Raw genomic sequence first — 25,000 nt, forward strand, 5'->3', positions numbered from 1 at the left:
GCTCATTTCCTCCTCCTCCTCCTCTTCCACCAACACCATTGAACCAGACCTCCAAGCCTCCTCGCCCCTACCTGCCCAGGCCAAGGTGTCTGGAGCTGGGCCAGAGGGCAAGGACAGCTCCCCTCTGGGAAGACCCTGGTTCTCCACCTTCTCTTCCACCAACACCATAGAACCAGACCTCCCAGCCTCCTCAGCCTCCTCGCCCCTACCTGCCCAGGCCGAGGTGTCTGGAGCTTGGCCAGAGGTCAGGGGTAGCTCCCCTCTGGGCATTCCCTGGTTCTCCTCCACCTCCTCCTCTTCCACCAACACCATAGAACCAGACCTCCAAGCCTCCTCGCCGCTACCTTCCCAGGCCGAGGTGTCTGGAGCTGGGCCAGAGATCAGGGGTAGCTCCCCTCCGGGCAGACCCTGGTTCTCCCCCACCTTCTCCTCACCTCGGCCCAGCTGGGGGGTCTCTCTCTGGCCAGCCTGCTCTGTCACCCCCCCTGCACCCTCACTATCCCGGGGTTCGTAGGACGCCGCAGACTCGCGGCGCGTATCCTCTCCGGCGGAGGCTTCGCCACCCCGCCTTTCCCAGGAGTCACGGACCCCACCGGCGTCCAGGGCGGTGTCCTCCTCCACCACGGTGGGGGGCTGGGCGCTGGGGTCTGGGGCCGGGGGGGCGCTGGTGGTCTGGGTCAGCGTGAGGTCACTGGGTCTGGTGGGGGGGGGGTCTGCGCTCGAGTCCTCGCTAAAGAAGTGACTGCGACGAAGCGGCGTGGGGAGTTCATAGTTCAGCTCTGTGGGGGTCTGCAGCTCCAGCTCTACGTTGTGGTCACCTGGATGGGGTGACATACAGGTGGGGTGGCTGAGATGGAGGTGACTGTGATACAACACACACACACACACACACACACACACACACACACACACAACCAAACATACACACACAACACTAAACACACACACATAACCAAAGACATGAACACACGCATGCACGCACGCACGCACGCGCACACACACACACACACACACACACACACACACACACACACACACACACACACACACGTGTTGACTGGACCACAGGAAACGGAAAAGACTGATCATGCCCAGTAGGAGAAGGAGTGAGGAACTGATTTACACATATCATCTGCATACACATAGCCAAATAGCCATGTAGCTATATTGATAGCTGGCACTTAGACAGGCAGCCAGACAGGCCCCAAAGCTTTTACATTAGCATTCAGCTCTGCAAGCATAATGTAATGGCCCACAAGCAGACAGCCTGAAACCAATTCATGAGTTAGCAGTGAAACCCACACTATGCCAGGTATATTGGCTAATGTATTATTGTCATTAGCGATCATATTAATATATTACTATGTAAGTAGGCCTACATGAGGTCAGCAGTGAGACAGCAGGGAGCTATATTAATGGTTAAAGGGGTCTGGACAGTGGTGAGGGGTAAGCAGAGGGGGGTTAGGGAGGGGCGAGGTAGGGGTTGCGAGTAGTTCAGGAACTATAGATGATGCTGGGGGTCAATACTCAATGGAAGACAAACAATGAAAGAGACAAACACTGAGTGTTTAACTTGGGTGAAGTTAAAAAATTAGATGTATGGCGAACGACAAGAATAGGCCGACAAGAAATGGTGTGTTAGTAATGAAGATGGTTAATGAAGCTAGTAGTACAGTTGATAGCTGACAGCGAGCTGGAGCTAGGAGCTGTGAGTCAAGGGAGAGGCAGAGCTAGCTGGCAACACTTGGGCTACTGGTCAGAGCCAAAAAGGTTGAGGAAGGGGTTATAACCAGTTAGCTTGTTAGCAAGGGAGAGCTGTATATAGGGGTCTTAGCAGTAAAGGCCTTTAGCGTGTTAGCAAAGGAAAAGGGAGGGAAAGCCAAGAGGTCTGGTTCTCGAAGAGGAAGCTAGCTAAGGAAGCTAGCCATAGCACTAGCTAGCTACTGGAGAGAGAGAGGAGGCTGCAGAGCCAGTTATCTGCTGCAGGAGGGCTCAGAGGAATCCGAGGGGCATCAGGCTAAAGCAGGACTAACAGACAGCAGTAAGAGAAGCAGATTGCTATAGCCATGCTATTAGCCATAGATAAACCCAGTATGCGACTGGTGATCACAGAAATTCACTGGGGCTGACTGTAGTGAATGGCAGTGATAGCTGGTCACATATCTGGACTATCAGAATGTTAGTAAGTGGCTACCGAACACTTTCATTCAAGAAGAAGAACCAGAAGCCATTCTGCCTAAAGCAATCATGCTACTGTAGCATATTGGTTATCATAATTATGTTTTCATGTATTTGACAACGCATACAGTATGTCATTTAAATTTTAGTTAATCAAGAGTGTGGTGGTTGTGAATATTAGGCTACTGTATCTGCCAAACATCATACACACAAACATAACTATTATCGAACCAATTAATGAACCAAATCTTAAACCCATCTGAAATAGAAAAATGTTGCCCTTCTTCTCAAATTAACGTCATCGTTTCAAAGAGGCTTAAGTTTTGATTCAAGAAAGGTTTACATTGCCAAAGCACCATGCTTGTATACTCTACACATATACAGTCACAAAGACTATATTAATAATACGACGATAAAAACAAGTTATGCCCCCTTGCTAGTCGCATGGTGTATTGGATTAGGTACAGTATCAATTAAGTCTCAAATACATGGGGCTATTGATGTATCGTATCATCAATATTTAAATCTGTCATCATTTTCAGATGTACAGTACTTATTGGATAGCCTGGCAGGTTCTGTATTTGTACATAACTGTACTGTAGGTCTAACTGAGAAAGAAAGGTAAAGAGATAGACAGAAGTCTGCTAGATGGGGCTACACTTTACCATCAGACTGATCCAGGAATACTGCGTTATCATCTGCAAAACACCGTGTGCCTGAAATGTTACCATAGTCAAATATTGGCCCTTCCAGCAATGTCACAATATCCAGACGATTGATCTTTGTCAGCACTGCGGTTAAGGCATCCGCTAGGAACGAGGGCAAAAGAGAATACAATTAGTGAAAATGTACATTCATATATCAAAAAGTTACCTACTGTATATGGTCACACTTTACATTAGTAAATGGTTAATAGAGACATTAATTAACTGATTTGTAATGCTTGATAATGCATTAACTAATGCTTATTAATGTACCCTTATTGTAAAGTGTTACCAAATAAAATACATAACACAATAATATCTATACTCTAAATGTCTTCAGCATAAATCTGTATCTAGCCGAAGAGTACATCGTTGTTCTGATGTTCATTACATTTTCATTATTGAAAGGTATTATAATCATGTGAGATGGAAGGAGTCTACAGTCTGTGACACTCACTTGTGGCATTTTTACCATCTCGGCAAACCCATTTCTTTAAGAGCATGAAGCTCTGAGCAGTCAGAGAGTTAGGGTTATCTACCCGAATGTGATTGATCTCGTCCACAGAGAAATCCATTTCCCTGGCCAGCTCTGCAACAACACATTAAATATGGATTAGTCTCGATTCTCTCCCTTTCTACTCTGTCCTACCCACACACACACATGCGTACGCACGCATACACACAAAAACACACACACGCACACACACACACACACACACACACACACACACACACACACACACACACACACACACACACACACACACAAGCAGGCAGTACTGCAGTGCAGGCAGGGTGGGTGGTGCTAGGGCTGGGGCACACTGCAGCTGACACTCCCTTCTATCCATAAAACAACCCCAATGCCAAGATAGAATAGACAGTCACCACACTCATCCACACAGTGTAGCATGATCACAGCCAAATCTACTTCATGTTCATGTCTAATAAAGAATTCTGACAGTCTCTGAGTGTCTGATTTGGATGGCGTCACAGATTAATATGCCTAAAAGTGCTTGGCATCCCTGCATCCACTGCAGTAAGGGTTGGGTCCAGTCATTCCACTTATGTCCACTGGGTGGCGACGTTTCCGTGCTTACTCACCAGTCCAGCTCAGACCCAGGTGATCAGCCACTATGGCCATGCGCAGGTCTGTCCGCTCACAGGGACTTTGGGGACCTGGGGATGGGTGGAGGAGTGGGGGGGAAGAGGTTAGCATCTCGTCATTAACGACAGTGTATTAAAGATGACAATAAGACTTCATAAAATCCAGTTCTGGCCAAAGTCTCCTCATGGACTCAAACTCCAGGGAATTTAATAGAGAAATAGAAAGAATGGGCAATAGATGACCTTGTAATTGATATTGGAATGACCAGTTTTGTAATGGCATTATAGAGCGTCGTCCATAGAGCATTTACCAGATAGTAAACTATAATCTTGATGACAGAGCATAGAATCTTGAGGATAGAATGGCCAGAAAGGGGAACGAAAACACAGACTCTTGCAGACTAGTATGCTGTTGTTGAGTAGTAGTAGTAGTAGTAGTAGTAGTAGTAGTATATGTTAGAGTTAGAGAGTTGTGAATATAAATGTCACCCACTACTAATCTATCAGGCAAGCCTTACTTTCACAGGAAAAAGATCCACCAAATACAAAACAAACACACAAGAACATAAAGAGACAATCACGTTTCACATGTCGGTCTAAAGCTACTGTCGGCTATGTGGTGTGGTGTTCAAGACCAGAGGTGATTTCAGAGTGTCAGATGAAACTGTTCATGCGTGCAGCCTGTGATCCTAGGCCTAGCTGGGATGGAGAGGGGCATTCAAGTCTAAAAGTACACGTACTGACATACTGATACTGATTTAGATTCATATACTTATCTATACTGCTTCTACCAAGTCTGATATTGGTTGATATTTGTATTGATATTGATGAGGAACATCGATACATAGCCTCAGCTGAACTAATTGGCCTGAGACTAATCTGGCAGCAGCTTCCTACTTGTCTCTCAATACTGTTCTACTGTTCTGTTCTACCTCAGTGTATCCTCCCCAGAAACAACCTTAAACCGTAGTATTAAAACTACGATACTGACCCAAGATCAGCCCGTAGAGGCTACTTCACCCTGCTCTCCACTCTAGCATGCTTCGCAACCTGACTATAGCACAGATGAGAACTCACCAAGTATAAGTATCTAGGTCTGACCGACCGCACAGCACAGGACAGAGATGACAGAAATGACAGGAAGTGGACAAGCTACAGTAGAGTCACGCCACAGGCATCCAATCACAACGACTACATGCACTCTTATTGGGATAAACCATCAACAAGTGGTAAAGTTTTACAAACTAGGCTTGGTCTCCGTGACGGGAGCCTTGACTGGCCCAGCACCCTGACTGCCTTCCTCCTCCTCCTGCTTCTCCTTCCCTCCAGTCCGCCTACTCTTCCTCCTCCTCATCCTCCTCTTTCTGTCGGCCTGCTCAACCTCAGCTCTCACGTCTCTAGCAGACCTTGGTGGTGTGGTGGTGGTGGTGGTGGTGGTGGTGGTGGTGGAAGCGGTATAGGAGGTCTGTGAGGCGTCTGACAACGAAGTGTTCCTGGATATGCTGCTGCTGTCTTCATCCTCATTGGTCAATTTGGCCTGTGTTTTGTGCTCTTCATTGGTTAATCTGGACTGTGTGTGTGGATCTTCCTTGGTTATAGAGTCCAGTGGTTTTCCTGATTGGCTGCTAACAGGTGTAGTCGTATTAGAAGGTTGTTGGCCTCGCATAACCTGAGTGGTGATATGTCTCCCTGGGTTTTTAATTGAACTAGTGCTCGATCTGACACTGGACCTGGGTTTAGTAGGTAATCTAGCAGGTACTGGGGGTGTTATACCTCTCTCATTCCCTCTCAGTCTACTTCTCTGTGTCTGACCTCTTCTTACCGTCATCACTGGTATTCTAGATTTAGGTTTTACATCCTCAAAAGGATCAAATTGCTTCCTGATTGTATATTTATCAACTGCATGTTTTGGCATCTGTTTTTTAACTGCAGTTTCCCTGCATAGTTTGGAATTAGGTGCTTTGACTGGTAACCTGGATTTGCATATTTTGACTTTCCTCTCAATGGCTTCTGTATTTTTTATTGCAGATATCTGTGCGTTGCTTTCTTTAAGGTTCTCTGCTAACTTGCTGAAGGCTGCCTCAACTCTGCTGACCTGCTGAAGAGTTGGTTCTGATGAGGACAACAGGTCAAACACTATGCTGCCTGTTTGGATGAAGTTAGCATGAACAGGGGGGGATTCAGGGTTATCATTATTGCTGTTCCCACTGTGGGAGTATCTGTTCTGCTGTGTTGCTGCAGACTCTGTGCTTTGGTAAGTCGACCTTTCTTCTCTCCAATCTAGCTCTCTGTGTTCTGGAGTTACTGAGTTTCTAGAATAATAATCATATGAAGTGAATGAATTTCTAGAATTTGTATAATCTGAGGTGGCTGTGGTTCTAGAATTTGAATTATCTAAAGTGACTGAAATTCGAGAATCTGAATTCTCTGAGTCCTTTCTGGCATTATCAGAGGGTGACTTAAAGCCAATTCTGAAAGTTGAGAATTTAGAGTCAGCATTAGAGGCTGAGACAGTAGATGTGTCCTTGTTGACACCACTTGATCTGTCTAAGCAGACGGTGGTGGTCTGAATGGGGACCTGGGGAGCAGTTCTGGTGTCTATAGAAGTCTCAGAGTTAAGCTGAGTCCTCTGTGAAGCTGCTGTGACTACACCTGGGGCCCTGAACCCTGACCTCCCCTCTGGTTGGTTATGCTCACCAATCTGAAAAAACTGCAGCCTTTCTTCAACCATATCCCTCTTGCTCATGTCAATCGCACCGCTGCGAGTCATCTCAAACATCTTCCCTTCATGGAAGGGGAAAGGGTTAGGCTCGCTAGTCGGCGTGCTATCATCTGTCGGGGTTCTGGCCGGGGTCGAGTCAGGGGTTGTGGCCTGTGACCGGTCGTCTGCTGCCAGGCCAAAAGGCTTGGGCTCGTCGTCTTCTGTCCCAGCGTCAACAACCTCATCCTCGCCTCCTTTTCTGGGCCAAGGGTCAAAGTCTAGGCCTTTAGTGGCCACAGTTTTAAAAGGGGAGTTGAACTCTTCTTCTAGTTTGTAACTAAAGTACGTGTCATTGAACCCGTCGTTGTCTAAGGGTTTTTTGCCCCCATCTTTTCCATTGTCAGACGAGTCACTTTTAGATCTGGCCTTTTTACATTCCTCGATGGGAGTTTCCTCCTCTATGACCTCCAGTTTGGTCTGGTTGAAGGAGCGGTCACAGGACCTCATCAGGCTCTCTGAGGCCCATACGTCCCTCCTGCTCTCGGGCGACCCGAAGGTCTTTGAGTCCTGTTGCTCACACAGGCCGTCGTCCTCATCCTGGAGGTCGTAACCGTCCAGAGAATCGATCTCGGTCGCGTCTGTGTCGTGAGAGAACTCAGCTGTCGTGGCAATGGAACAGTCCGTTATTGACTGGTCATTTCCATTCTGCTCATAATCATTATCCTCTTCTTTACCGTTAGAAACTGAGCCATTGGAACCTCCATTGGAACCTCCGTTGGATCCTCCATTGGTTTCAGGCTCTTTTTGGTTCCCATTCTTGTCATTTTGTTTTTTGAACTTGGAACCCTTCCCTTCTTGCTGCTGTGCCTCTGGAATTTTAAAGGTGTATTTTTTAAAGGGGATTGGTTGGAAGACAGACTCCTCGTCGGTTGATTCACTGTCATCGGCCCCTGGTGGGACAGGGGAGGGGGGCTGGACCCTGATGATAGGCTCAGAAAGGAAGCATTTATCATGCTCCTCCTGTAGGTTGACCTCCATCATCTCCGTCTCCGCCTCTGAGGAGGCACAGGAACCTTTCCTCTCTGGGTCCGACTGCTCCGAGTCCAACGGCGGAGGAGGGGGGAACTCAATATATGCAACACCTTTATCTTTGGACCTTTGCACAGCCTCCTGGTTGCCGTTAGAGAGGTTGTCTGAGCTATCGACCTTGGGCCTCACTGGAAGTGTCTCTTTAAAGGAGAAGGCCTTGCCCTGTTCAGAGTCCTCAGACTCCTCAGAAACCTCAGGGATGGGGCTGGGGTTCCCTGGCAAGTAGGCCATGAAAGAGTCAGGAGTCCTGGATGTCAGGTCATAGCTGATCTCCTCTGAGCTGGGGGTCTCAGGGGTGAGGGGACTCTTTCCTGAGCTGTCTATGAAGGACACTTGTTCTAGTGTGTCATCATCTGGGCTGATGGGACTCAGGACTGAGTTCTGTTTGACTGTGTAGAGTGCTCCCTTAGCCTCTCTCTCACCTTGCCTGCCCACCTGAACACTCACATAGACAGGTAACGTTTTAATGCCCTTGAAATTGTCCCGGGTCGTGTTGGTGACTGGTGATGTTAGTTTCTCCTGCAGGTTATTGGAGTTAGAATCTTTCAATGCATTATCTAAAACTTCAAGAGTTTTATTTGTTAACTCCTCTGTTTTAGTCAGGGTCTCTAGGCTTGTCTGTATTCTGTTCTTAGCTAGGGTGGGTATCTGGGATGGCTTAGTGACCGGTTCCTGTTTGGCTTTCTTTACATTCTCATTGTCTAATGAACTGGACACTGCCCTAACAGGGATCTGAGATTCTGTCTTTTTCCTGAGGTTCTTGTTTTGTGTTTCATTAGTTTCTTCAGACATTACCTCAGTTTGGTAAAATGATTTAGCTGGGGGACTTGATATCAACCCTTTGGAGGGAGACTCACTTTTTGTGACTGCAGTTTTTTCAGTCTTTTTCCTGAGGTTCTTTGTTTGTATTTCATTATTCTCTTCAGACATGACCTCAGTTTGGCCAACTGATTTAGCTGGTGGACTTGATATCACTTCTTTGGAGGTAGACTCACTTTTAGTGACTGTTGTTTTTTCAACATGATTGTTTTTCTCCTTTGAAATGTGATGAACAAGTTTAGATGTTTGCACCTTCATGCCTTTTTCATTCCCCTCCTGAGACACAGGAGCGGCTTTCTCTTTATCCCTTTTGGTATTTTGGCCAGTTTCATCTTTTGAGAGTTTTTGAGCTGAGGATTCTGGAATGTTTTTGTTTGACAGTTTGTCACCTGTTGGTTTTGGGGCAGTTGGTGATACAGCAGTTTTTCTGGCAGGTTCTTTCACTTTTTCAGGGACCTTTTCATGACTTCCTTCTGCTGCAACCTCTGACCCTTGGGCAGCCTTTCCTCCTGTGAACAGCTGATACACTGGAAGTGTGCTCTCCTGAAGTTGTTTGACTGAGGGCTTCGGCTGCACTGGCGGAGGGCTTTTGTTTTGTTTCTGGGCCTCCGATTCAAATTTCATTCTGACAGAGCTGACTTTGGAGGTGGTTTCCACTGCTACAGGTGGAGCGCGTTCAGATTCACCTGCCTTGGCCTGCATTTTGGCTTTATCCTCATTGAGGCCAGAGAGAATACTCCTCTCTGGACTGTTGGGTAAACTAGAGCTTTTCCTCTCTGCTCTGGTGCTACCAAATAGTTTGTCTGTAGAGGGCTCCCTGAGCTTGCCTTTGGCCCAGTCCTCAGCCTCAGACCTGGATTTCTGCTGGGATCTTTCTGGGCTGCCACAGGTGGAGCTGGGCCCGGACCTGGTCTCTCTGGGTGGGTCTCTCTTCGCAGGCTTTTTCTCTGGCGACTGCAGCTCGTCGTTGAGTTTCTCCATTTTGTCGCGGAAAAACTGAGAGACCTCGCTGAGTTTCTCCTCGGCTTCTTTGACAGATTGGTCCACGCGGTCCTCATACAGAAGCTTCTCTCTGCTCCTGTCCTGCTTGTCCTCAGTGAAGCGCATCCACACTGCATGTTTGGGGCTCCCAGGCTCTGTGGAGTAATGTAACACCGTCACTTTGTCAAACTGCGGCTGCTCGTCTCTGTGGGAGAATTTCCCCGACTTTGACGAGGCCTCCTTTGATGACGATTTCAAAGCAAACTCTTTGCGCGGGCTGTGTCCGCTCTCCACCCCTTGCCTCTCCTCTGAGCTCGCACGACGCATTTGGTCTCCGGCCACTGAGTCGTCCGTGTCAGAGTGCGACACGTCCAGCTTTTCAGACAAGAGCATTTTCTCAGCAAACCTGTATGATTCCCCTCTCAGCTCCGACAGCTCATCGTCGCAGTACTCTAAGGAATGTTGACTCAGCAGTTTCAAAGCCTTGTACGAGTCGTCCGCCATGAGCTGGGCAGAGCCTGGACGGCTGTCCTCTTCCTGGGAGACCGGGGTGTTTACTCTGGAGGTTTCCAGGAAGGAGGGCAGGGTTTCCTCGGCAGTAAGCTCCTCCTCTTCCTGTTGGGCCTCATCGTAATCTGGCAGTTCTTTAATACCCCGGTCTCCCTTGTAGGTGTACAAGTCTGGGTGTTTTTTAGTCTCCCTGATGATGACCTCAGTAGGTTCCGTTGTGTTGCCTTTTTCTATGTGAACCTCGATTATTCTCTCCACTTTGGGTTTTTGTTTGGTGTCTTTGTCGAGGAATCTTGTAGTGAGCTCATCTCCTTTGATGTCCTGGCCTGCTTTGTGTTCAAACAGGCCGGCTAGCTCCTTGGAGGGGTCCCTGCCTGACTGGAAGGCTTTCATGATGTCTCTGACAGACATAGTCTCCTCTATCCTCTCCCCCTCAGTCAGCTGAGGTTTATGATAGACCATCCTAGTTGTGGTGGTGATGTGTGTCTCCTCTTTGAGACGCATACTCTTACTCACCACAGCGTCCTCCTCAGATAATTTAATCTGGAAGGATTTGAGTTTGTCTTTCATGGAGCCGGAGGCCCCCTCTGGCTCCATGCTCGGGGCAGACGCAAACTCTTCCATGATGGGCTCACAGGCCTCCTCCGGGTGCTCATAGCTCCTGATGTGGACCACCTCCGTCCTGGTCTCGGTGATGCACGGGGGGATGGGGGAGTCTGTGAAGAGAGGTTTGGGCCCAGTGCTCTCTGCACTTTGAGGGGCCGATGGAGTCTTCTCGCTCCTGGTTTCAAAACCGCTGTCTGAGAGGGGACTCTTGTCCTGCTCGTGATAGAAGTCCTCTGGCGATTCTAAGATGGCATCTGTTCCATGATTTGACTCGTTTGCCAGCTTGCTTAAGTCTTTCTCGGAGGGGGAGGTGCGCATGCCCGGAGGTGGCATTTTAAGTTTATGCTCAGGTTTGAGGGCACGTTTCTGTTTTTCCTCTCCTTCACTAGCCTCGTCGTATTTGGCTTTCCCTTCAGCCATTTTGGAAAGAGAACTAGCACCAATGTCATTCGCCAGATAGTCAACTACTTTGGCTAAATCAAAATCTTTGCTAGGCATGGACTGTGGCCTAAATGGAAGGATGTTTGAGTCAAAGGAGGGATAGTATTCTGCAGCACTTTGCTGTGCCTCCTCTATCTCATCTCTAGAGAACTCCTCCCATTCCTCCTCCGAGGGCCTCTCTTTAGCTGAGGCTTTACTCTCGGTCAGTACATCCTTTTGTAAAATCTCACTAACTTTAACTAAGTCCTCCTTTACTTTCTCCACTAGGGTATATGGCTCTTCATCCTCTAACTTAGCCTCTTTAGGGGACTGAGAGGTTTGGACCGTTTTGGCCACCGTCCTGGTATCCGTCTGGAGGATGGCGGTCATTCTCATTAAATCTTCCTTCATATCCGCCACATCCTTCAGGATCTCCTGATTGGAGGCGGCCGCTGTGTGGACAACTGTGGGCGTGATGAAGGGAGGGGACTTCAGCTGCGTTTTTGGCCTGGACAACGTCATAGACTGGGTCCGAGAGTCCGCCGTCGCCATTTTTAGCAGCCCGGGCCCCACATCAGGGAGCTTTTTCATCTGGGGCTCCGGTAAAACGTTGACTAGGGAGTAAACTGGGAGTGTCGTGGTGTTGGAGGACACTGAAGTGGTGGTGGAGGAGGCGGCGGATCTCAGAGAGCTGTAAGCAGAGCTGGCTGCGGTGGACCTACGTGACGAGGACAGGGATTTGAGCGTGCCGTAGCCCGAGCAGGAGTTGAAGGTCTTCTCGGCCTCGTCGATGGTGGCGCTGACACTGGAGGTGACGGCCTGCGTGGTGGCCTGGATCCTCTCCTGCAAGCTGCTGCTCCGCTCGGACAGAATACGGGAGGAAGGAGAAGAGGAAGTGGAGGAGGAGGAGGAGGAGTATTTGATTGGTGAAAGTGATCCGTTCATCATTGACACCTCAGTGGAGGTGATGGAGGGCTGGGCCGATAAGGACAGAGAAGGTTTTCCTTTAGGTATTGTAATTTGATCTGCAGAGGTTCTGATCCCTGACAGACCAGAGATGGTTTTCACTGATGAGAGGGAGGAAGACCCTGTGGAACCCAGGACCGTTTTGAAAGGTAAACTAGTGTTATACATGTTCACTGTAGACTTGGGTGACGTAGGGGTGGTCATGGTCATAGCTGATCTATCAGGAACAGATCCCGTGGCTGTGATGTTGGGAGTTCTTGACATGAACGAAGAAGCAAGTCCTTTGATAGACACGGGATCTGTCCCAGGTCGACTAGCAGAAGACATCAGGCTGGCCGACGCCTGGACTGGGTACTGGGCATGTTGAACAATAGTCTTTATAGGGGAGGCCATAGTCCTATAGGATCGGATAGGGGAAGCAACTTCGCCAACTAATTGGGTGGGGGGCAGTGCTGAGGATCCGAAGGTGGATTTGATTGGAGAAGAGGATGGGAGGGACCAGATGGACTTCAGTGGCGAAACAGGTGGCGGGAGGGACGGTGAACTGGGGAGGGAACCCAGTCCGGACCTTGCTTGGACAGGGACGGTAGCAGGAGCAGACGACCATGTCTGGTAAGATCTTGTTGAAAAGACAGGTTTGTGAGCGTAACCAGCAGGCAGTGTTCTTTGTGCGCTTCTCTCAACTGTTTCTTTAGAACATAAGCAAAATAAAAATCCAACAGAAAATGCAACAGAAAATGGTCGAAGAAAAAACACAACAAGAGAGACCAGAGGGAAAAATTGGTCAGTGAGGCTTCTATTATCGAGGGAGGAAGAATAGCAATAGTATTTTGATGAGGTATTTGATGGTGAAAATGAGGCCAAAACGAAATGTGATCCACTGTGATCCATGGTCCACATATGGTACGCAATGAAATGGAAAAAGAAGCCCAAAGAAGCCCAAAGAAGCACATACACAGAGCAAAATGGTGTAAGACAACGACAGACAGACACAACAGAAATATGCCAAGACAAACGCACAGAACCCAGAATAACAGAAAACTTCTCTCTTTTGACTTCAGATGATCAGATCATCTGTCTCTGGCTGTCTCAATCTGATTCAAGTGCCTTTTATCTGTTTGGTCTGAAATTCCACTGAAATAAAAGTGTGTTTCGTTCCCCAATGTTTGAGTCTTTTGACAAAGCAGAGCTGAAGACTATACAGAAGCCTTCATATTCCTTTACTGCAAGGCATATTATGGCAAAACACAGGTTCCAGGACTAGGTTTCAGGTCCATAATATGGAAGGCATGCAAGATTAAGTATCCATCCAACCGAGGTGTATAAGTGAGAACTGAAGCACCTATTAGACAGTGAAATAGTGACCCCCATGCATTTCCACTAAAAGAAAACGCTGCACGATCACAAAGCCAAACAGAGCAAGAGTTCTAAAAATAAAAGATAAAATGCAAAAAAAAAAAGCTAAAGAGAAGCGATTTTACTTTGACCTCCTGTGCAAATGCATGTCAACAATAGATGAGGCAATCAAAGGAAAATTGGGATGTTGCGAGTTTGAGTTCTATTCCCGATAGTGGGAGAAAAAAAAACTCTGAAACTCTAAAAGAAACATACTGTTCACAAAGAAAGTGGGCAGGCACAGCACAGCAACTAAAAAATTCCAAAAACCATGCAAAATAGGATCATATCAGAAATAAGCATGTGGACTTACAAGTGCAAGTTATGTAGGGTGAGAATATATGCATAATTCACACATAAATATTTACTTTCTATTATTTTTGTATTGTTCACTCATTAGGTTACACGTTAATTCAAATCACCTCAAAGAAGCATATGATTACTGTCATTATTTTGTTAGTGAAAACTTTCCCACTCACTGATCGCAGGCTCGGCCAGATAGCTGTAGCGCTTACGTAAGGCTAGAGATGCAAAGGTGTGACGTCGCTCTGGCTTTTCAGTCTGCAACAATAACAACAAAACAAGTCTATCAATCCTCCCTGGCAGGAACTGGGGCTGGCGCTGCCATCAAGTCATTAAACCCAATCAGTGTGAAATTCAGTCATGTTTTGTTGCTTCATCAAAGAAATGCTCCAAGTCACTCTTCCAAAATATAAAAACTTTAATCTACAGGCTAGTTCATCTCAGAACACATGTTTCGCCCAGCAGTGGCCTTCATCAGGGCATGTTTTGTTACTGTCAGCACTATTTACAGTGTAATTTGTAAGTATTTGATATACAGAACACTAGAAATGAAAGTGTCATGGAATACTTTTTTGTTGTTTATGCTTTATGTTAAGTTTGGGGCCCAGTTCACACAAATAGCTTTACAGATATTACCTGATTCTCTTACTTTCTTCCAATAACTGTGTTATGATAAATAATAATGGACAGCGCTGCGAGTTATTTCTTATCAGAGGACCAAAACTATTCACTAACAAATACTTTAATCTATGAATCAACAATATGTTTTGACTTGGGGAAGTACTGAAAAACAATATTGATATTCATATTACAAATGACTCTAAAGAAGGGGGTAAATCTTAAACACAGTTTGAACTTTATATTCTTATCTCTACAGTCAGTGCAAGGGAAAGGAACTGCAAGGGAAAATGAGGGTAAAAAGAAATGGTTGTTGACACCATATGTCAATACATCAATGCATTCTCTATAGTACTTTAGACGCTTATTTTCCAGGTGCTTTGAGAGAGCAAAGCTAGTTTCCCCCTAGAGCGGTAATGGAGTATGAAGGCGCGTAGCAGTGCCTGTGACTAGACCTTAGCAGGTCATAAGAGCAGCACATAGCCATGATGGGAGGGGAATATTACCTCTTCCTCTGGGTCTGACTCCATTTCCTGGTTCCCAAGATGCATTGCAGAAACAGGGGGAGGGAATAACATAATGGACAGCGAGGAAAAGAAACATCAGGATGTGAAAAAAGGGGCGATTGAGAGCACAACTCAGAAAAGCCACCACGAAGCAGCCAGCAAAGCAAAACCAAAAACACAGAAACACACACAGAAACAACGACGGCCAACACGTATTGCAAAAATAGCACAGAAAGAAACCCAAACCACAAAGCCATTTTGGTGAAAAAAAGCACAAAGCCCTTTGTGCAGAAAAGCCTTCTGCCAAAGCATGGTCCAAATCAAAAGAGATTTGGTCAGAGAGCGGCCCACCATAACAACTAGAGAGAAGCTTTGAAACAGATAAAAGACACACCGGTGGTAGTCAGCTTAGCTCTGACAGTACTGCCCTACGTCTCCTGATGATGAGGATGATGTGGTCGATGACACAGGGATGGTGACGGAGGCAGCAGCTTACCTTCTTCAGCGCCGGCAGGGTGATGTTGAGATTGCACACGGGTGTCTGAGGAAGGCCCTTGATATTCTTCCAGTCTTTCAGGAAGGTGATGCGACCGCAAGGCTCCTGACTATTGTCTCTGACCTATTTAGAGACAACGAAGTTTACACATTTTTGGTTCACGTTCATAACACAGTCCAGTTGGAGCTTTTAAAGACACAACATGGAAAACCCTGGAAATCATGATACAATGTGTTGTTGATTGATGCCATGGACAACATAACAGACAAAATATATACTGTAGGCTGTTAATTTTTTTTTATGCTATCTTATCTCAGGTTATGTCAGATAATCCAGGTTTATTACCTTGACACAGAAGGGGAGTCTGTTCTCTTTGAAGGCATAGAAGTTCAAGATGAGCTGCTGTCCAGCTTTGGTCAGAGGGGCCAGGTTGCCATAGCAATCCACATAGATGGGCCTGCCCTCCAGAACCTGGGAGATAATCACACAGCATCCAGAATCAGTCTGGCGTTATGCACTGTGAAACACTAATTTATTGCATAAAAATGTTTCTTTTGGCATTTTCCTTACAGTTACTCTTATGCAGTGATGGCATAATTCTCCATGTATTTATCCTGTTATTTAACATGGAGAGGTAAAAGCCCTGCCCTATAACACAATAACAAGCTGAAAGTCTGTAAGGAATGTGTATGGAGGGTAGGAGATGGTACGTAGGACTAGGACGTTTGAGACCCATCACCTCGATGTCCTTGCTCCTGGCCACCTCCTCGAAGTTCTCCTGCTGCTCCAAGGTCTTGTCCACCTTGTCGTCCGTCATGCAGAAGCAGCGCAGACGGGACTCCACAGGGTCGTTCATCTTGGCGAACACCACAAACTTGGCCATGTAGGGCACGCAGATTAGCTCCCTGTACAGCTGGGTGGCCAGGCCCACCGTCTCAGGAATCTGGTGGCAGTCTGCCAGCCAGAACCTACCAGAGGGGAACACACAACCGCGGTAGGAACACGTAGAGAAACACAGGGGCGTTTCCCCTCCCACTCCAGACGGGCAGAGAATACCAAACAAGCAGCTGTCTTAAAGATGACCCTGCATGTGGCGACTATACCTCACCTGGCGGAGACGTTGGTGGTGAAAGAGACGCAGTCGTTGACGAAGGTGAGCGGGGTGGTGCCTGTGATGTCTTCCCACTGAGCGGGAGAGGTGCCCCCTGGGGAGGGAAACGCAACCATATGGAACTCAACGCTGCAGAGGAAGTGTTAAACTATACTGGACTGGAATTAAGATCGCCTGACGGTCTTGATCGGGACCCTAAGGCCATAGCACATGACATATTAAAATGGGGGTTGGGGATCAAACACCACCCAAGGACAGTGGGGGTCAGTCTGTCGGCCAATGGCCTGATTGGCCGGGCAGTGGCATTCCGGTCCTGGACCAGCCAATGGCGTACCTGTGATGCTGCAGAGGAGGCGGAGACAGGGGGTGGAGTCACCCTTGTACCCGTTGCTGACGCCCTCCCCTGAGAGGGGCGGGACAGGGATGGTCATGGTGATGGGCTTGTGGAACTTCCTCCGGCGCGGTTCCACGGTGACGATGGGACTGAAGGTGGCCCGGTTCCCCAGGATCTTCTTCACCGTATCGTCAGGAACCGGCTGGGCCTGATAGATAAGAGGAGGAGAACACCGTTAGAGCAGCAGGGAGACTGCATGAGAGGGAGAAAGAAAGAAAGAAAGAAAGAAAGAAAGAAAGAAAGAAAGAAAGAAAGAAAGAAAGAAAGAAAGAAAGAAAGAAAGAAAAATAGAGAGAGGGACAGAGACAAAAACAGAGGTATCTCGGCATGTTGACCACACCCACCTGCAGTCCGACCCGTATCTTTTTGGTGAGCGCTCCCTCTGGGAAGGAGGCCTGGACCAATGGCAGGGTCTTGCTGGACAGAAGCCCGCCCTCTGGGCCCATCTGATTAGATTCCTGCTTGATCCGAGAAACTACCGCAAAGTACTGTGGGAAATCCTTGGTGATGATGCGGCAGATTCTCTTCTTCTCCAGATCATCTGCGCAGTCGAGTTCTACAGGGGTTAAAATATGAAAAAAGTCTTTAGGATGAGAGTCTTTATGACGGTATGAGTGTTGATGAACATGATTTGAATTTCTGCCCGGAAAAGGTCTGGAAAATTCTGTTAAAAGAGTGATATTGTCTTTGTGACATCCAGCATATATTGTCTTTGTGACATCCAGGGAATATCACCCATGTCCAGAGCCTCCACTTTGGACTTTCCGAGCTCCGCTCCTACCTTCATCCATGCCGTTGAGCAGGTGGTTGAGGTCCTCGGCCTTGCAGTCGTACTGGTGCTCCTTCCACGTCTCTCCGTTCTCGCTCCGGAGCATGATCAGCTCGCGCTCCTGACCCCGCATGGAGCCAAAATGTGGGATCTCCACGATTACCGGTCTGGAGGAAGACAGCACACAGGGTCACTCTCAGACGGATAAGCGACAGACAGGAGATGTAACGCTGGCCCCAAAAAAGGACAGAGCTGGCATGGAGGTGATGGCGAAGAGTATGAAGGTATTTTTGGTGGATACGACAACACATTTATACTTTAATATGTTTTATATCATGGTAAGAAGAATTGTAGAAGAAGAATAAGAGATGTGGTATGGAGCAAGGTTGAGGTCAGTTCTGTTTTAATCCTGTCAATTTCAAGAATTGGCCCAAATCTCAGCGTGGCATACTGTAGTGATTAGGACAGCCTGACTGAAGCCTACAGCCAGACCAAGTGGACTACATGTCCCATGTCATGGTGATGAAACTACGGAATGGAGTTCTAACGATGCTTGATTCCATGTGACATACAAGATGGAGGGAGCAGCAGGACCAGACGGAAGCGGAGGAGAGGAAAGAACCATCCTAGAATGAGGGGAAGGCATTAGATCCTAATGGAAAACCATCTGAAGCAGAGAGGGTACCCGAGAGGAACCAGATTCACTGCACATCCACAGGAAACAGACATGACGACTCTTGGTTTTACCTCAAAGAATTTTGAAACTGGTTCGAAAGAGTTTTAAACATGAGGATAAGCGTTAATGATGTCTAGTTTTTCGGCATTCCCAAACAAATTTCTCAAGGAGGACAGTGGATACCTTCTCCAGACCTCAGACCGAATCAAAACCTCTCATTTTGCTGATACGACATCTCTTTTATCTAAAGATGGGTTAAAGTATAACGGTCATGGCAGCAGGATGCTTGAGGACTCGAGTCTCATGCCTCAGAAGCGCAGTCCAGTTACAGCAGCCAACGTGATCATCTCCTCTCAATGACTCACAACACCAACGGAAAGTCACAATTATACAGTAAAATCTCAAATGAGATGAACATCAGGATCAAATCATAACCAATGTAGATGGCAGTTGTAATAATAGTATGACCAGATCTAGTGTGAACAGACAGACAGCCTCATGTCTCTCCTATGGAGGGGGGGGGGGAGGGATGCTCCTACCCAGTGAATTTGGTTCCCTTGGGACCGAGCTGAAGCACACGGCTGACAAAGCTCTCACTCTCGCTAAGAGAGGGGAGTTGTTTGGGGAGGTGGAGTTTACTAGGGTGCAGCGAGGTCCATGCAGCCAGAGGAGACAGAGACACAACAGACTGGGTGAGTCTGGTCAGACTCGGTAGTATACGCTCTAACAGCAGGAATCCGTTCTAACGTCACCGTTGTCGGCGAACGACTATTCTACCGCGCCTAAGTCGTATACATGTTCCTGTACGCCTAAACAATGCTACTGTAGCTAGTTATAGAAGGTGACTAAAGCACACATTAAAACATCTGAGGCAAGGCTAAGTCGGCAAACTCTTAAGAGTGTGTGGTTGGGGTACGGTGCAGTATTTATCTCTTGGTTGGTACAATATGGATATGATGGTATAGTACAGTATACAATGTATACAAAGCTACAAAACCTGACCACCACACACACCTCAACCGACACATGTAGAAAACAGATGGTTTACATGGAGATGAGGAAGAAAGCAGGGGGACGTCAGTCATCAAAACAAACAAACAAACAACAGGTCAATGAACACATACCCCAGGAACTGTGCTCCGGCCGGGCCCACCTCCACCAATCGACTGGCCAGCCCCTCCCCCTCCACCATCGGGGGCAGAGTCGCCAGCTTGTGTCTTTTGACCAATCGGCAGGTGATGCGCGTGGGCGCCGTGCACTTCCTGGGTGGGATGATGATGCGCATTCCGTTATGACGGCTTCCTCGCATGGACCCGCCCCTGGCGTCCACCATGAAGCTGACCAGGAAGCTGGGGAAGGGAGAGGGAGGCGAGGGGTGACGCCACCCTAGTTAGCAGGGGCTCGGAGAGAGGCCACGCCCCTTGAGAGGTGCAGTGAGGACGCTTCCCATGCTGTGATCCAAAAAACACACTCACACTCACCAACGCACAGAAAGAGGTGGGAGAGAGAGAAAAGAAAAGAAAGAAATACAAAGAAAGAAAGAAATACAAAGAAAGAAAGAAAGAAAGACAACGAAAGAAAGAAAGAAGAAATACAAAGAAAGAAAGAAAGAAAGAAAGAAAGAAAGACAAAGAAAGACAAAGAAAGACAAAGAAAGAAAGAAAGAAAGAAAGAAAGAAATACAAAGAAAGAAAGAAAGAAAGAAATACAAAGAAAGAAAGAAAGAAAGAAAGAAAGAGAAAGAAAGAAAGAAAGAAAGAAAGAAAGAAAGAAAGAAAGAAAGAAAGAAAGAAAGAAAGAAAGAAAGAAAGAAAGAAAGAAAGAAAGGAGAGATAGAGACTATATATGGGGCTTGGAGTTCTCTATGCTGTTTTCAATGACAGGGTGATGGATTGAGTATGTTAGAGCTAGGACATTAGGTCACTTCACGTTCTTCAGATAATGGCTAATATCCAGTCACAAATGACCGGTCATCATATCTAATAGTATGACTGAGTTCATGCTACATTAGGCAGGAACTCTGGCAACATAGAGCACTCCAAGGCAGATCCCCATCAGAAGAGTCTCTGTTACTGACATCCATGAAAGTTTCTCTCTGAGTAGGAAATCTCACAACACACTGTAGCGTGCTTGGTCAAACTCACACGTTTGTCAGATTAGGGTGGCTTGGTGTGTGTTTGTGTGTGTGTGTGTGTGTGCATTATGTGTTTGTGGATGTGCATTGTGTGCATGCATACAGTAGGTGTCTACGCGTGCGTAGTGTATGTGTGTGTTTGTGCATGTGTTTACGGTGTGTATTTGTGTGGTGTGTATTGTATGTACTGTAGATGTGTAGTAATGTGTGTGATGATGTGTACATTGGTTGGTTGTGATTGGCTAGGCTGCACTGATTCATGGCCCGAATAGAACATGGCAGAAATGATAGCTACATCGATAGGAATCTAGTCTGACTTAGTAGGGTGCAGGAGGCAACTCAACCGTTAAAAACTGTGGTCAATATGAAATCAATAAGACTGACAATCTCACAACGACATGCACAAGTCAGGTGTAACTAACAGCTGTACTGTTAACTCAGTCTAGTCTGACAAGGTTCACGAGGTCATAGGTCAAACTGGTGAGGAAGAAGAAGAGCACAGAGAACACCACGGGCACAGACAGGAAGTCAAAGGATGTAGGGACAGGAAACAGGAAACAAGGGGAACCAATCATCACCTGCTGTCATACTGCGGGAGTGGAGAGGAAAAGCTGCGGAGCAACCCGGGAGGAACACATCAAACAACCTCGTCATTATCCAATCAGACTTGTCATGGTTATTATGATTTTGCAGGGCAATAGGGGGACGTTTTAGGAGAGGAATGAGTGTAGTATTCACTTGGGGAAATAGAGAAAGAGAGGCAGAGAAGATTTGAAGATGACAAAGAACAGGGCTGAGTTTCCCAGAGGCATCGTAGCGCTACGTTCATCGTAGCGCTATGATGAACGCCATAGCTTACGATGAACGTAGCGCTACGATGCCTCTGGGAAACTCAGCCCAGCACGGCGAACTTGTTGAGAAGATATATCATACACATTTTGAAAAGCGGTCAGTCAGTCAGTCAGTCAGTCAGTCAGTTAGACAGTAAGTCAGTCAGTCAGTCAGTCAGTCAGTCAGTCAGTCAGTCAGTCAGTCAAAAAGTCTCTCAGTCCCTCACTCCATCCATAGCCCACCCAACCATCCCCCCCCCCCCCTCCAACCCCTCCCAGTGTAGTGTATTGCATTGTGGGGGTCTTACCCAGAGTGCACGGGGGAGGAGACCAGGTTGACGTTGTCCAGGGTGTCGGCTGCCCAGCTGTAGCGCCTCAGAGAGTCAGTGTCCAAGTCCCGCGCTGCCGCCAGCTGCTGCAGGGGACAGGGGACATCAGGACACTGCTGTGTTTGTGTGTGTGTGTGTGTGTGTGTATGTGTGTGTGTGTGTGTGTGTAATGGACATAGTCATATCACTGTTGATGTCAGAAAGCATTGCTATACATCATGCGTTAGAAAAAAATGAAATAAAGGAAAGAATGACATCTAATCGAAATCTAATTCTACTGTATCCATGTGCTGGATTAAAAAAGAAAACTGGCGGTTTGAGATGACATAAAAACCTTGACGAGGAGAAAACGGCAGATCAGTGGGCAAAAAAGATAAATGTGGAACTAATAGTGATGATGTGGAGTGGGGAGGTGGGGAGTTGGATGGGGGGGGGATAACTGAACTGAAAACAGCAACAGATGCAACACTGCTATCCGGTTTGCCTGCGTCTGACTCGCACACAGGCAAACATGGAGGCGGCGTTCTGTTGCTGTGCGAGTGCGTGGCGTCGTATCGTATGTACCTTGTTAGGGTGAGGGTCAACCACGAAAGACCTGTCTTTGGAGAGGCCCTGGATTGTTACGGGGGAAAGAGACAGGGCTGTCAACCGCTGAGGAGAGGGCGAGGGCGTCAGGGGTATCTGGCCAACACGCTGGGGCTAATCCTATCTCCTGGGACAGTGAGTACGTAAGACGCAATATGTTTGGCTGACTCCCTGACCCGCTGCTGGTGAAAATAAGCAGGCCAGCAGCAGCGCACAGTCTGGCCTCACGCCAGAATCCGATGGCCTCTGAGGTATGCTGCGTGTGTAACGTTACTCTGCGCACAGAAAGAGCGCTTTCAAGACAGGAGAGCGACGGATAAAAAGAGAGAGTAAGAGTGAGTGAGTGAAAGAGAGAGAGAGAGAGACAGAGAGTGAGTGAGTGAAAGAGAGAGAGAGAAAGAGAGAGAGACAGAGAGTGAGTGAGAGAGAGAGAGAGAGAGACAGAGAGTGAGTGAGTGAAAGAGAGAGAGAGAAAGAGAGAGAGAGAGAGACAGAGAGTGAGTGAGAGAAAGAGAGAGAGAGAGAGACAGAGAGTGAGTGAGTGAAAGAGAGAGAGAGAAAGAGAGAGAGAGAGACACAGAGAGTGAGTGAGAGAAAGAGAGAGAGAGAGACAGAGAGAGAGAGAGAAAGAGAGAAAGAGAGACAGAGAGATGTAGTCAAGAGTAATACATCCATACCGTGGTCTTGGTGGGGGCGAGGATCTCCTCGATCATCATGCTGTCCCTGGTGAAGGACGTTCTGTTGAGCGTGTTGGACCTATCTGAACTGAAGGAGCGCAGGCTGGGATTGGAACATGACACCACCACAGCAGAACCAGAACCAGTACCAGAACCAGAACCAGAACCAGAACCACACAGGCAGCAGACAGGGGCGGACGGGGGAGTGATGGGGCGTGGTGGCGATGAGGGGAGGGGGGGGGGGGGTGAACAGAAAACACAAAGGAAGAAACAAACAAACAAACAAACACCATTACTGCATGCGGCTTCCAAGGGACTCAGTACAAGAAAAGAAATTGACCGGAGCGACCCTCAGCCAGGACAGGACAGGAGCGGACCACGGAGCCGTCGATGGAGGCAACAACGCTGCTCACGAAACATGGATGAAATGGGTGTGCAGTGCATAAGCAGGACAGCATTCTAGATGGACAATGAAGCAAAGAAAATGTACCGTGTGCCGAGGCACAGTGATGTATGAGCTACTCTTTGACACCTTGTCCGAGGACAGTATAAATATTGCGTAATATGTAAATATAGCATACGTTATTGTAAGTGTACACAAGGCTATAACAGTTAGCAGCTCAGAATACCCTAGCCGCCACGTGTCTGGCTAATGGTAAAGTAACACATTGCTCTTATGTGAGTGTACTGTGGCTGCTGTATCAGCACATTGACACAAGTGGCACGCTATGCAGTATGTTAATAAAGTGGCATGCTACAGCAGGTTTTAATTATTGTAAGTCGCTTTGGATAAAAGCGTCTGCTAAGTGACTGTAATGTGATGTAATGTCAAGGGATGTACTCGACTGATTTCTGTCCAGTATTAATACAGCAGTGCATGTGTGTGTGTGTGTGTTGTGTGTGTGTGTTGTGTGTGTGTGCGTGTGTGTGTGTGTTATTGACGCAAACAAACCTATCTATATGCAGATGAGTGTTTTGCTGGGAGGCTGGGTGAGCCTACCCTTTCAGAATAAGAACTACAGTATAAGCATTAGAGAATGTGCTGTTTAGAATGCGTAACACAGTTTACAGGAACACTACTACTCTGAATTTGACTATTCTTGGCTGGAGGACAGCCAGTCAAGTCATGCATCTGGTAAAGGACGATTGTAAAATGTAAACGTGTTTGTTTGTCATATTGTGACACAGAACTGTCTTGAGAAGTATGTACTACAGTATCTAGTTTTTGTAGTGACGTTTGCTTGGTTAAGACAAAAGTTTGCTTGGTTAAGTGAATCTTCAGATCCCTGGACGCTACAGTAGATAGAACAGCCCTCCCTACAGAAACCAAAAAGATCGTAAGAGTCGTATCCGTTGCAGACACCAAGCAGAGACAGGGTAGAGGCAGCAAGCTAACACTCCACAAGAACACAACACACCACGGGTTTTCAACTGAAATATCAACTCCCAAAAAAAGAATATCAACACAATAACACGCAAAATGTCTTCGCCGAGATCCACTAAAATGAATCAAAATGAACCAAAAAAATGCATGAGTCACACCATCACACAACACAATCAACACAAACCATGGCTGTGAAGTAATGTTTAGGGGGGGGGGGGGTGGGAGTAGGGTGGGGGGGGGGTCTACTGTAGGTAAACCTACAGCTGGGAACACGTCATGCCCTCTTACCTGACTTTGGGGCTAAGGTAAGAGTCGGACATGAGAAGGAGGGAGGCGAGGGAGAGATAGAGAGAGAGATAAAAGAAGAGAGGATATTGAGAAGCAGATCTGAGAAGGAGCAGTGCCAAAGCAGCGATGTGGCGGGGTCATGACCCTGGCATTGACAGCCCTCTGGGCTTGCGTGGCGGAGACGCGCTCTGATACACGGTCACTGGGCAGGGTCACTCGCGGTTACATCACGACGTTGATGGAAATGACCATTCGATTATTGCAAAAAGACGGAATCTAGATTAATTGATTGATTGGTTCAATTAATTGGTCAGTTTAAAACACATACAGACAGTAGATTGTGGCCAGACTGAACCAACACGAAAATACATTGTGGAGGATGTCAACATGAAGGCCTACTTATTTCAGTTGGGGTCCTGTACAATAG

General features: G+C 47.3%; 1 protein-coding gene across 1 annotated transcript in view; it reads right to left on the reverse strand.

Moving 5' to 3' along the window:
• ank3b (ankyrin 3b) overlaps window positions 1-25,000 on the reverse strand; it is a gene marked incomplete at both ends in the record, with an annotated part of 99,783 nt that overhangs the window by 3,157 nt on the left and 71,626 nt on the right. Inside the window, 23 exons of the mRNA XM_084459846.1 lie at window positions 1-818; window positions 2,844-2,987; window positions 3,340-3,471; window positions 3,984-4,058; window positions 5,232-5,611; window positions 6,053-6,193; window positions 6,659-8,295; window positions 9,079-12,767; window positions 13,953-14,034; window positions 14,901-14,927; window positions 15,397-15,519; window positions 15,742-15,867; window positions 16,136-16,364; window positions 16,505-16,601; window positions 16,842-17,049; window positions 17,246-17,457; window positions 17,683-17,837; window positions 19,471-19,695; window positions 21,059-21,091; window positions 21,619-21,725; window positions 22,204-22,251; window positions 22,902-23,004; window positions 24,574-24,585. The exon at window positions 1-818 is cut by the window's left edge and continues 227 nt beyond it. Of these exons, the coding sequence (XP_084315972.1) occupies window positions 1-818; window positions 2,844-2,987; window positions 3,340-3,471; window positions 3,984-4,058; window positions 5,232-5,611; window positions 6,053-6,193; window positions 6,659-8,295; window positions 9,079-12,767; window positions 13,953-14,034; window positions 14,901-14,927; window positions 15,397-15,519; window positions 15,742-15,867; window positions 16,136-16,364; window positions 16,505-16,601; window positions 16,842-17,049; window positions 17,246-17,457; window positions 17,683-17,837; window positions 19,471-19,695; window positions 21,059-21,091; window positions 21,619-21,725; window positions 22,204-22,251; window positions 22,902-23,004; window positions 24,574-24,585 (8,803 nt within the window). The remainder of the gene's footprint in view (window positions 819-2,843; window positions 2,988-3,339; window positions 3,472-3,983; window positions 4,059-5,231; window positions 5,612-6,052; window positions 6,194-6,658; window positions 8,296-9,078; window positions 12,768-13,952; window positions 14,035-14,900; window positions 14,928-15,396; window positions 15,520-15,741; window positions 15,868-16,135; window positions 16,365-16,504; window positions 16,602-16,841; window positions 17,050-17,245; window positions 17,458-17,682; window positions 17,838-19,470; window positions 19,696-21,058; window positions 21,092-21,618; window positions 21,726-22,203; window positions 22,252-22,901; window positions 23,005-24,573; window positions 24,586-25,000) is intronic.

The sequence above is a fragment of the Borostomias antarcticus genome (assembly GCF_949987555.1).
Source record: "Borostomias antarcticus genome assembly, chromosome: 29".
NCBI classification, from domain to species: Eukaryota; Metazoa; Chordata; class Actinopteri; order Stomiiformes; family Stomiidae; genus Borostomias; species Borostomias antarcticus.